The sequence below is a fragment of the Rana temporaria genome, chromosome 1 (genome assembly GCF_905171775.1).
Source record: "Rana temporaria chromosome 1, aRanTem1.1, whole genome shotgun sequence".
In the NCBI taxonomy this organism is placed as follows: domain Eukaryota; kingdom Metazoa; phylum Chordata; class Amphibia; order Anura; family Ranidae; genus Rana; species Rana temporaria.
The window spans coordinates 685,429,195-685,443,187 of NC_053489.1; the positions used below are offsets into that span (position 1 = coordinate 685,429,195).

The 13,993-nt window shown below is 52.5% G+C and overlaps 1 protein-coding gene across 1 annotated transcript in view; it reads right to left on the reverse strand.

The window, feature by feature from the left end:
- The window catches only part of LOC120924713 (C-type lectin domain family 12 member B-like), a 53,916-nt gene extending 40,403 nt beyond the window's left edge, over positions 1-13,513 (reverse strand). The window contains exon 1 of the mRNA XM_040335728.1: positions 13,388-13,513. Within this exon, the coding sequence (XP_040191662.1) occupies positions 13,388-13,457 (70 nt within the window). The 5' untranslated portion in view covers positions 13,458-13,513. The remainder of the gene's footprint in view (positions 1-13,387) is intronic.
- Positions 13,514-13,993: the final 480 nt, after the last annotated feature.

Sequence of the window (13,993 nt, forward strand, 5' to 3'; positions counted from 1 at the left end):
ACATCACGGGACACATCACGGGGACACATCACGGGACACATCACGGGGACACATCACGGGGACACATCACAGGGACACATCACAGGGACACATCACGGGGACACATCACGGGACACATCACGGGGACACATCACGGGGACACATCACGGGGACACATCACGGGGACACATCACAGGGATACATCATCGGGACACATCACCGGGACAGATCACCGGGACACATCACCGGGACACATCACAGGGACACATCATCGGGACACATCACCGGGACAGATCACCGGGATACATTATGGGGATACATCACGGGGACACATCACGGGGACACATCACAGAGATACATCACGGGGACACATCATGGGGACACATCACGGGGATACATCACGGGGACACATCACCAGGACACATCACCAGGACACATCACGGGGATACATCACGGGGACACATAACGGGGACACTTTGCGGGGACACATCACCGGAACACATCACGGGGACGCATAACGGGAACATATCACCGGGATACATCACGGGGACACATCGCGGGGACACATCGCGGGGGTACATCACAGGGACACATCCCGGGACACATCACAGAGATACATCACGGGGACACATCACAGGACACATCACGGGGACACATCACGGGACACATCACGGGGACACATCACGGGACACATCACGGGGACACATCACAGGGATACATCATCGGGACACATCACCGGGACACATCACCGGGACACATGACCGGGACACATCATCGGGACACATCACCGGGACACATCACCAGGACACATCACAGGGACACATCACAGGGACACATCACCGGGACACATGACCGGGACACATCATCGGGACACATCACCGGGACACATCACCAGGACACATCACCGGGACACATCACCGGGACACATCACCGGGACACATCACCGAGATACATCACGGGGATACATCCCGGGGACACATCACAGGGACACATCACCGGGACACATCACCGGGACACATCACCGGGACACATCACGGGACACATCACCGGGACACATCACGGGGACACATCACGGGGACACATCACGGGGACACATCACGGGGACACATCACAGGGACACATCACGGGACACATCACGGGGACACATCACGGGGACACATCACGGGGACACATCACGGGGACACATCACAGGGACACATCACGGGACACATCACGGGACACATCACGGGGACACATCACGGAGATACATCACGGGGACACATCACGGGGACACATAACGGGGACACATCACAGGGACACATCACGGGACACATCACGGGGACACATAACGGAGATACATCACAGGGATACATCATCGGGACACATCACCGGGACACATCACGGAGATACATCACGGGGACACATCACGGGGACACATAACGGGGACACATCACAGGGATACATCATCGGGACACATCACCGGGACACATCACCGGGACACATCACGGGGACACATCACGGGGACACATCACAGGGACACATCACGGGACACATCACGGGGACACATCACGGAGATACATCACAGGGATACATCATCGGGACACATCACCGGGACACATCACGGAGATACATCACGGGGACACATCACGGGGACACATAACGGGGACACATCACAGGGATACATCATCGGGACACATCACCGGGACACATCACCGGGACACATCACGGGGACACATCACGGGGACACATCACAGGGACACATCACGGGACACATCACGGGGACACATCACGGGGACACATCACAGGGACACATCACCGGGACACATCACCGGGACACATCACCGGGACACATCATCGGGACACATCACCGGGACACATCACCAGGACACATCACAGGGACACTTCACCGGGACACTTCACCGGGACACATCACCGGGACACATCACCGGGACAGATCACCGGGACACATCACCAGGACACATCACCGGGACACATCACAGGGACACATCACGGGGACACATCACAGGGACACATCACGGGGATACATCATGGGGACACATCCCGGGACGCATCGTGGGGACACATCACAGAGATACATCACGGGGACACATCACAGGGACACATCAAGGGGATACATCACAGGGACACATCACGGGGACACATCACAGGGACACATCACCGGGACACATCACAGGGACACATCACGGGGACACATCCCGGGGACACATCACAGGGACACATCACGGGGACACATCACGGGGATACATCACGGGGACACATCATGGGAACACATCACGGGGATACATCACGGGGACACATCCCGGGACGCATCGCGGGGATACATCACAGGGACACATCACGGGGACACATCACCGGGACACATCACCGGGACACATCACAGGGATACATTACGGGGACACATCATGGGGACACATCACAGGGATACATCACGGGGACACATCACGGGGACACATCACGGGGACACATCACGGGGACACATAACTGGGATACATCACAGGGACACATCACAGGGACACATCACGGGGACACATCACGGGGACACATCACGGGGACACATAACTGGGATACATCACGGGGACACATCACAGGGACACATCACGGGGACACATCACGGGGACACATCACGGGGACACATAACTGGGATACATCACGGGGACACATCACCGGGACACATCACAGGGGTACATCACCGGGATACATCACGGGGACACATCATGGGGACACATAATGGGGACACATCACAGGGATACATCACGGGGACACATCACGGGGACACATCACGGGGACACATAACTGGGATACATCACGGGGACACATCACAGGGACACATCACGGGGACACATAACTGGGACACATCACGGGGACACATCACGGGGACACATCACAGGGACACATCACGGGGACACATCACGGGGACACATCATGGGGACGCATAATGGGGACACATCACGGGGGTACATCACCGGGATACATTACGGGGATACATCACGGGGACACATCACGGGGACACGTCACGGGGACACATCATGGGGACGCATAATGGGGACACATCACGGGGACACATCACGGGGACACATCACGGGGACACGTCACGGGGACACATCATGGGGACGCATAATGGGGACACATCACGGGGACACATCACCGGGACACAATTTTATGGAGTGGTAACCCCCACATGGCCATTCATAAAGCGTTACACCCCCCCCCCCCACTCCATGGCTATGGAGTTTCCCCTCCATAGCTATTAATATGGAGTTCCCTCACCCCCATGGTCATTAATAAGGAGTTCCCTCACCCATTGCCATTAAAGCGGAGCTCCGCTGAGCCTTTATAACCACTTTATTTAGAGTTGCCCCTCATGGTTATTAATATAGAGTTGCCCTGCATTGCCACTGATGTTGAGTTGCACTTCCATGACCATTAACATAGAATTGCCCCCCCCCCCCCATGGCTATTAATATTGAGTTGAACCCCCAGGGCCCTTATTTGTTGAACTAGATGCAACTATCCGATGTTAATAAGAAGTCCCCCTCCCCCATGTCCATTAGTATGGAGATACCCCCCCCCCCCCCCATGGCTGCTAATTTGGAGTTGCCATCACCTATTCCATTCCACCCCCATGGCCATAAATATGGAGTTTTCCCCTTCCACTCTACAAGGAAGGCTTTCTACAAGGTTTTGGAGCATTTGTGAGGTCAGGTTCTGATGTTGGATGAGAAGACCTGGCTCATCATTGGCATTCCAATTCATCCCAAAGATGTTCAGTAGGGTTGAGGTCAGGGCTCTGTGCAGGACACCCGAGTTCCTTCAATCTGATCACACTGTGTCTTTATGGAGCTGGCTGTGTACACGGGGGGGGGGGGGGGGGACAGTCATGGTGGAACAGAAAGGGGTCTCCACCAAACTGTTACCACGAGGCTGGAAGAGCACAATTGTCTTTGTATGATGGAGGATTGCCCAGACCACTCCCTGGAGGAACTCAGTCATAGGAGAGGGGTTCACATAGTTTAGTGTATCTGATATCTGATCCTATTGGGTGGCTTAGGGCAGAAACATCGCCCTAAGCCAATGATGAAGAACCTCGGCACCCCAGATGTTTTGGAACTACATTTCCCATGATGCTCAACTACACTGCAGAGTGCCTGAGCATCATGGGAAATGTGGTTCCAAAACATCTGGGGTGCCGAGGTTCTCCATCACTGGCGTAGGGCGATGTTTCTCCACTCCACTCCTCAAGTACCCCCAACAGGTCATGTTTTCAGGCCTTCCATTATTTCGCACAGGTGATTTGATCGGTTTCACTGCCTTAGTGATCACCACAGCCGTTTTCATCTGAGGGAAATCCTAAAAACATGACCTGTTGGGGCTACTTGAGGAACATCGGCTTAGGGAATTCAGATCTCCATTCAGTCAGACAATGTGAGGAAGGTAAAGGAATGTGCATTTTCCCACAAAGCCCAAGGAACGTTCCAATCATTCCAGGTGCATCAAATGTCCAAAGTCTTCAACACGCCCGTTGTGAATCAGCAGGTTAGCTGATTGGAGAGCTCCATCAGGGTTTGTTGGACCTCTGCAGAGAGACCACTGCTTCCAGTGGTCCTTTTTAACAGCATGCTGGCAGGGGACAGCTGCTTTACAACAGTGGCGGCTGGTGCTCAATTTTTTTTTGGGTGGGGCGCAAACAAACTGAAAAAAATCTCATCAATTGCAGCCACTGTGCCCATCAAATGCCACCACTGTGCCCATCAAGCGCAGCCACTGTGCCCATCAAACGCAGCCACTGTGCCCATCAAACGCAGCCACTGTGCCTATCAAATGCAGATACTGTGCCCATCAAGCTCAGCCACTGTGCCCATCAAGCGCAGCTACTGTGCCCATCAAGCGCAGCCACTGTGCCCATCAAACGCAGCCACTGTGCCCATCAAACGCAGCCACTGTGCCTATCAAATGCAGATACTGTGCCCATCAAGCTCAGCCACTGTGCCCATCAAACGCAGATACTGTGCCCATCAAGCGCAGCCACTGTGCCCATCAAACGCAGCCACTTTGCCCATCAAATGCAGATACTGTGTCCATCAAGCTCAGCCACTGTGCCCATCAAACGCAGATACTGTGCCCATCAAGCACAGCCACTGTGCCCATCAAACGCAGCCACTGTGCCCATCAAATGCAGATACTGTGCCCATCAAGCTCAGCCACTGTGCCCATCAAATGCAGATACTGTGCCCATCAAGTGCAGCCACTGTGCCCATCAAGCGCAGCCACTGTGCCCATCAAGCGCAGCTACTGTGCCCAACAAGCGCAGCCACTGTGCCCATCAAGCGCAGCTACTGTGCCCATCAAGCGCAGCCACTGTGCCCATCAAGCGCAGCTACTGTGCCCAACAAGCGCAGCCACTGTGCCCATCAAGTGCAGCCACTGTGCCCATCAAATGCAGATACTGTGCTTGTAACGGCTACCCACTGGTAGTGAGGGGTATCGGCCGTTGGAGACGTCCTTTTTGCTGACAAGTTATGATATGCAGGTACCGCCGGTATATCCCATCGAACGCCCTTCCAAGAAACGAGACGTGCTACATTTGAAGGGTCAAGCAGACTGACTTTATTTGGCATATTTCACCTGCTTATATCTGCTTACAACTGTTACAAGAACAATGACATCTCCTTGAATTAATCACTTGGCCAGTTTCTAGCCGCTTCGGCACCTCACCCCACTTAACATTTCCTGGCCAGGCACATAGAATTCAATTAACCTTTAAAACAATTATCACTCACACATAATCCCCATCAGCATACACCTCACAGGGGGGCTGTTTACCTGCACACAAAAGAGGGTTCATTATCTATGCGAAGGGAACATTAGCATTCCAGCAATGAAAGAGACTTGTCCAATTAACCCTTTGTGCTCAGAATACAATGTGGTACATCCACTTGTGACAAGCCATGCAGTTCCTTGTAGTCCCCCTGCACGAAGATTATAACTGTCCCGGCAGCAGGCATATGTCCGTTACACTACTCCCCCTTTGTGGAACACTCCGGCAGACCCGGATTGATCTTTTTCGGATCAACTTGGGGATGTCCGGTCTGCTGTTAGGGTAAAAGTTCAGTTTGCCTGGACAGGCCGTCGGCATTCCCATTGAATCTGCCAGGGCGGTATTGGATAGAAAAATTGTAGGGTTGTAGGGCCAAGCTCCATCTTAGCAAGCGCCCATTATCTCCGGCTACTCGGTTCAGCCATACTAGTGGGTTATGGTCCGTGATCAGGGTGAATTCCTGACCATACAGGTAGGGTATGAGCTTCTTTAAGGCCCAAACCAGGGCTAAACATTCCTTTTCCACGGCCGCGTAGCTCACTTCCCTGGGTAATAGTTTTCTACTCAGGTACGCGACAGGGTGTTCTCCTCCATCCTCCCCGATCTGGCTTAGAACTGCCCCCAGTCCATACATGGACGCATCTGTATGAACGACAAATCTTTTGTTAGGGACGGGGGCAGATAGGACAGGTGCGTTGATCAATGCTTGTTTCAAGGTTTGGAATGCTGTTTCACAGGCGGGAGACCACAGGACTACTCTAGGCAAATTCTTTTTGGTCAAATCCGTCAGGGGTTTGGCAATGGTACTATAGTCAGGGACAAATTTTCTGTAATACCCCGCTGTCCCTAGAAATGCCAATACCTGGGTCTTAGTGTGGGGAGTTGGCCAATTGGCTACAGCCTCAACCTTAGCGGGTTCTGGTCGTTGTTTCCCACACCCCACTCTGTGTCCCAAGTACTGGACTTCTGCCATCCCAAAATTACATTTTTCTGGCTTCAGGGTTAGGCCCGCGGCCCTAATCTGATCCAGTACAGCCTCAACATGCCTCAAGTGTTCCCCCCAAGTCTCACTATAGATCGCAATGTCATCCAGGTACGCGCAAGCAAAATCCTGGAAGCCATCAAGGAGGCGGTCCACTAAGCGCTGAAATGTGGCTGGGGCGTTCTTCATCCCAAATGGCATGACCTTGAACTGGAATAAGCCAAATGGGGTGACAAATGCCGACTTAGGGATAGCCTCTTTGGCCAGGGGAATCTGCCAATACCCTTTGCACAGATCGATTGTGGTCAGATAACGTCCCCTGGCAATACGATCTAATAGCTCGTCTACTCGGGGCATGGGGTAGGCATCTGTCACGGTTCTGTCATTGAGGCGTCGGTAATCGACACAGAATCGGGTTGTTCCGTCCTTTTTGGGTACTAGGACAACGGGCGAGGCCCAGGGGCTGTCAGATGGTTCTATGATCCCCAGTCTTAACATTTCTTGTATTTCCTTCCTCATCTCCTCTTTTACTGCCTCAGGGATTCTGTAGGGAGTCTGTCTGAGCGGGTTTTGTCCTGGGGTCTCTACGTAGTGAGTCGCTAAGAGAGTGTACCCGGGCTCCTGGGAAAATGTCAGTCCTTTCTCAGTTATCAATTGTCGCATCTGTCCCTTTTCTGCGGGAGGTAACCGCTCCCCTAGCTGTATCGTATTGAGCAGAGTCTTAGGTTTCCGAATCTGCTAATAGATCTGGGATGGGTAAGCTGTCGGGGTCTTCAGTGGCTGGGATACATATGGCTGCTACATCCTCTGGTCTTTCCTGATACTCTTTTAATAAGTTTACATGAAAGGATTTCTGGACCCTTTCATCTTGGCTGCTGGCGATTACATATGTAGTATCGCAGACTTGCGCTACCACTTTGTAAGGGCCCTGCCATGAGGTCTGGAGCTTATTCCCTTTGACAGGCCTAAGCACCAGCACCTTCTGGCCCACTTGAAACGTTCTCTGACGGGCGCCCCGGTCGTACCAGTGTTTCTGTCGTCCCTGGGCCGCTTGGAGATGGTCCCGTGCCATCCGAGCTAAATGTTCCATGCGGTCCCGCATTTCCAGCACATATGGCACAATGGGGACACCTTCATGTTCTGTCTCGCCCTCCCAGTGCTCCCGGATGAGGTCGAGGGGGCCTCGCACTCTCCGTCCATAGAGCAGCTCGAAGGGAGAGAACCCTGTGGATTCCTGCGGTACCTCTCGATAGGCAAACAAGAGGTGCGGCAAAAATCGCTCCCAGTCTCTGTATTCCGCCGTAAAGGTCCGCAGCAATTGCTTGAGGGTACCATTTAAGCGTTCACAGAGACCGTTGGTCTGAGGGTGGTACGATGAACTAAGCAGGGTCTTAATACCGCAGACCTTCCATAACTGTTGGGTTAGGTCTGCGGTAAACTGGGTCCCTCGGTCGGACAGGATTTCCTGAGGGAACCCCACTCGGGTGAATATCCCGACGAGCGCACTGGCAACAGTGTCCGCCTGAATATTCGTCAGAGCGACGGCCTCCGGGTAGCGGGTAGCATAGTCTACTACGGTAAGAATGTATTTCTTACCTGAGGGACTGGGGTTAGGTAGAGGTCCCACTAGGTCGACTGCTACCCTGCTAAACGGTTCCTCGATCACGGGCATAGGTGACAGTCGAGCCTTAGGGTGGTCCCCTCTTTTTCCTACCCGTTGGCATACGTCACAGGTGCTGCAGTAACGTCGCACATCCTTCGAGATCCCTGGCCAAAAGAAAGTCTGGGTGATCCTGTAGGTGGTGCGGTTACCCCCTAGGTGCCCTGCCAACGGAATGTCGTGGCCGATTCGGAGAAGTTCCAACCCTATACTTTCTGGGTACCACTAGTTGGCGCTTTTGCGAAGGGACACCGCCTCTCTTTCTGCCTTCAGTCAATCTGTATAACCTGTCACCCTCCCATATAAAACGTTCCCGCTCATCCCCTCTACTGTCTGCTAATTCTCGATACTTTTGAAGGGTGGAGTCCTCCCTAGTTTCCCTCCCAAATTCCTCTGGGGTGTCCCAAGCTATGGGTCTCTCTACCGTAGTGGGGTTACATGTCTGTTCTTGGCTTACCTGGGTCTCCTGGCCTGTTGTAGGATCATCTGTGATACGGGTCTGTGAGCGGGTGGTCACGGGGCAAGCTGCATCAGGTGTAGGTAGATACGCCGAAGTCAGAGGGCCAATGTCGTTGCCCAGCACAACCTCGGCCGGTAGGTTGTCCATGATACCAACGGTGGTCTTTCCTGACCCGACTCCCCAGTCTAAGTGCACCCGGGCGGTGGGTAAGCGGAATACAGCGCCCCCTGCGACCCGGACGGCAACTGTACGAGTGGAGAGGTTCTCTGGCTTTACCAGATGTTTTTGAACCAGAGTGATAGTGGCCCCGGTATCTCTTAAGCCTTGTGCTACTTGTCCATTCACCCGTACCTCCTGACGGTGATGCTGACGGTTATCTGGGGAGGCAGCTTGTATTGGGTCTGCCTCATACAAAATCCCCAGACATTCCTCCGGGCCCCCCTCGGTCTCCAGGCAGTGGGCCGCAGAGGGACGTGATGGAGTGACTTCTGTGTTGGGTGTTGTACGTCTCCAATTGTTATTTGTAGCTCTTAGAGGGCAATAACGAGCAATATGTCCCGTGTTGCTGCAGTGATGGCACGTCACCCTAGACGAATCCCGGGGGTAGTTGTTAGGCCCCTGAGGACGTGGTGGTCCTGGTGGGACTGGAGCCCGAAACTCTGGGCGTGGGGTGACGGTTGGAGTACGCGGTACCACCTTCTGAGCCAGCCGCATAGTACCCTGGCTTACTTTCCTTGTCTCCGCGTACTCATCTGCTAGCCGAGCCGCCTCGTTTAAGTTAGCGGGACGGCGATCTCGTACCCAGTCTTGTATGTCTGCGGCCAGGTCTTGGAAGAAATGTTCCATTAGGAACAGCTGTAATACTTCCTCCCCGGTGTTGGCCGTGCACCCTTGGACCCAATGGGATGCCACCCTTTCTAACTGGTTTGCCCATTCCATGTGGGAGTCCACAGCCTTCTTCTTGGACTCCCGGAAGCGACGGCGGTAGGCTTCTGGAGTTACGGCGTATCGGGTTAGCAGCGCCTTTTTAACTTGCTGGTATTGTAAAATATCCTCTGGGGCGAGAGCCCGAAAGGCTTCATTGGCTTTGCCCGACAATTTCCCCGACAAAATAGTGACCCATTGGTCTGGTGGTACCTGGTGTAGTGAGCACTGCCTCTCAAAGTCCGCCAAATATCCATCGATTTCCTCCTCACTTTCTACAAAAGCTTTAAATGCAGTGAACGGTATTTTCTTTCCTGTAGCAGCAGGTGGGGGGGTAGGAACTGCAGGTGTAATGGGCTGTCTCGCTCTTACCAGTTCCAGTTCTTGTCCCCTCTTCGTTTGTTTCTCCTCCCTTGCTTCCCGGAAAAGCTGGTTGATTAGTTCCATGGACGTTTCTGGATACAAGGATAATCTCCGCTGTACAATCCCAGTAATTACATCTTCCTCGCTGACCGGTGCAAGGGGCTCCGTTCCTTCCATGGATCCATCCATTTCGTCCAGCTCCAGCAGGTCAGCTATCAGCTCCCTCCGTGGTCTGTTGCTGGCGCTCCTACCACGAATCTCCAATAGATCTTTCAGTGTGGATCTTTTCAGCCTGGCGTACTGCGACTCCATTCAGAACTTGCTCTTTGGATAAAAGGACCATCCCACTACTGCCAACCAATGTAACGGCTACCCACTGGTAGTGAGGGGTATCGGCCGTTGGAGACGTCCTTTTTGCTGACAAGTTATGATATGCAGGTACCGCCGGTATATCCCATCGAACGCCCTTCCAAGAAACGAGACGTGCTACGTTTGAAGGGTCAAGCAGACTGACTTTATTTGGCATATTTCACCTGCTTATATCTGCCTACAACTGTTACAAGAACAATGACATCTCCTTGAATTAATCACTTGGCCAGTTTCTAGCCGCTTCGGCACCTCACCCCACTTAACATTTCCTGGCCAGGCACATAGAATTCAATTAACCTTTAAAACAATTATCACTCACACATAATCCCCATCAGCATACACCTCACAGGGGGGCTGTTTACCTGCACACAAAAGAGGGTTCATTATCTATGCGAAGGGAACATTAGCATTCCAGCAATGAAAGAGACTTGTCCAATTAACCCTTTGTGCTCAGAATACAATGTGGTACATCCACTTGTGACAAGCCATGCAGTTCCTTGTAGTCCCCCTGCACGAAGATTATAACTGTCTCGGCAGCATGCATGTGTCCGTTACAGTGCCCATCAAGCGCAGCCACTGTGCCCATCAAGCGCAGCCACTGTACCCATCAAGCGCAGCCACTGTGCCCATCAAACGCAGCCACTGTGCCCATCAAGCGCAGCCACGGTGCCCATCAAGCACAGCTACTGTACCCATCAAGCGCAGCCACTGTGCCCATCAAGCGCAGCCACTGTGCCCATCAAGCGCAGCCACTGTGCCCATGAATTGCCGCCACTGTACCATAAAACGCAGCTACTATACCCAGTGCGCCCATCAGTTGCTGCCAGTGTGCCTATCAATTGCCGCTACTGTGCCCCATCAATTGCTGCTACTGTGCCCCAGAAATTGCTGGCAGTATGCCCATCAATTGCCGCCACTGTGCCCATCAAATGCTGCCAGTGTGCATCGCCCGGGACTTACCTGGTTTGCAGCGGGTCACGGTGGCGTCCTCCATGTCCACGCTCCTCGATGTCTTTTCCCATCCTCTCTATCAGACGTCCAATCACAGCGTCCATTTTGGACGCCTATTAGATCCTACAGCTCTAATCAGGTGCTGTAAAAAATGCTGCTTTAATTCAGGTGCCCGGTGCCCGACAAAGGGACCCGAAACCTGAATAGGGGGCGGCAGCGGCGACCATAGATAGATTCATGCAACACATGAATCTATCTATGGTGAGAGAGGGGTGACAAGAGAGAGGGGGGCGTCGCCCGTGCGCCCTTTATGGACGCCCCGCCGCTGCTTTACAAAGAAAGTAGACTGTAAGAGCCCATTAATCCTCGGCGACGCACACCTTGCCAATGGATGGGCGTTCCGGCACATTGCAGTGTGTTTTGCCGAAAAATGCTGCCTACATGACTTTTCGCCCATTGTGGTGCATTGGGTAGCCCTAATGAAATGGCCATTGGTCACCCATGAAAGCACCATAGTGGTCCAGGCTGCTATGACATTGATCACCTTTTATTCGGATGCCCCTGCGATCTACGATATTTAGCTGATTTGCATTAAAGTTTCTGAGAATTAACAACCAATCAGCTTACAACGTCCACCAGGTTACAGTTGTCAGGACCATCAATGGTGGTTCTCTCAGTGGCGGCCCGTCCATAGGGGCACCCGGGCGCCGCCCCCCCCCCCCCCCCCCTGTAGTCATAAAAAAACAAAAAAAATAAACGGGCCCTTTAAGATATTTAGAATGTCTTTCTGCAGCGCCGCCGGCTCTCGCAAATATTGCACAAACATTGCATGAATGTATGTTATTGTGGCCAGCTGCCGCTGGTCTATTCAGATAGCCGCACATAGGGCGCCGGATACCTGAATAACGGCAGCTGGTTGGCTGTGCAGCCCCTCGGCTCCCCGGATGTCTTATCCTCGGAACGTAGGGGGGCTGCGTCCCTTGGATAAGACTGACGGCCGTCTCAGCCAATCAGGTTCACCGATTCGGTAACCTGATTGGCTGAAGCGTCATCGAGGGCGGCAGAGGACATCGAGGGACATGGAAGCAGAAAGGTAAGTGCATTTTACAGGGCACAGCGGCAACAATGGGCACAGAGGCGACAAAGGGCACAGTGTCATCAATGGGTACAGTGGCATCAATAGGTACAGTGGTGACAAAGGGCACAGTGGCGACAAAGGGCACAGTGGCATCAATTAAAGGGCACAGTGACATGCACAGTGGTGACAAAGGGCACAGTGGCGACAAAGGGCACAGTGGCATCAATTAAAGGGCACAGTGACATGCACAGTGGTGACAAAGGGCACAGTGGTGACAAAGGGCACAGTGGCATCAATTAAAGGGCACAGTGACATGCACAGTGGTGACAAAGGACACAGTGGTGACAAAGGGCACAGTGGTGACAATGGGCACAGTGTCAACGATTAAAGGGCACAGTGGCAACAATGGGCACAGTGGCAACAATGGGCACAGTGGCGACAATTAAAGGGCACAGTGGTGACAATTGGCACAGTGGCGACAATTGAGGGGCACAGTGGCGACAATTGAGGGGCACAGTGGCTGCGTTTGATGGCATGGCACAGTAGTGACAATTGATGGCACAGTGGCTGCATTTGATGGGCACAGTGAGGCTGCAATATTTTTTTTTTGTTTGTGCCCCCCCCAAAAAATTTGAGCACCAGCCGCCACTGGGTTCTCTGATTGATCGGTCTGACATTTGGAACTCAGCCCTTATTGGATAATCTGTGTTTGGGGTTTTCTACTGAACTCTAAAGGGCAGAAATACAGAATTAGCTCAGCTGACATAATAACAAAACACTGAATAAATATAGGTTATAATATTTACCGCCGTGCTTGGCTTCCTTCAGCGCAAAGTCACCGAATCGGAGGTCGGCGTAGGTGACGGCGTCGGTCATGTTGGTCCCATTTATCGGAACAATGAGAACTGAGGAGGATTTACTGTATCAGAAGAGGAAGGAACTCAGATCTGTTATAAATCACAAGATGTGGGGGAATCACGCTCTGCTGAGAACAGACGGCGGTCGCCGCCCACCGCCCACCGCGTGAAGGAACTTTATTGTTTAGGTAAAATCTTTTTTTTTTACTTTTCTGACACTTTGTGTTTACATGTAAAAATCTTTTTTTTTGCTGAAAAATTACTTAGAACTCTCAAACATTTTCCACGGGCGCATCTCATAAAATTAGAACATCATCAAAAAGTTCATTTATTTCAGTAATTCAATTCAAAAAAGCGAAACTCATACAGTGGGAATGGAAAGTATTCAGACCCCCTTAAAATTTTCACTCTTTGTTATATTGCTCAAATCATTTAAGTTCATTTTTTTCCTCATTGACCATTATGCAGGTTAAGGACCTGGCCCCTTTTTGCGGTTCGGCACTGCGTCGCTTTAACTGACAACTGCGCGGCCGTGCGACGTGGCTCCCAAACAAA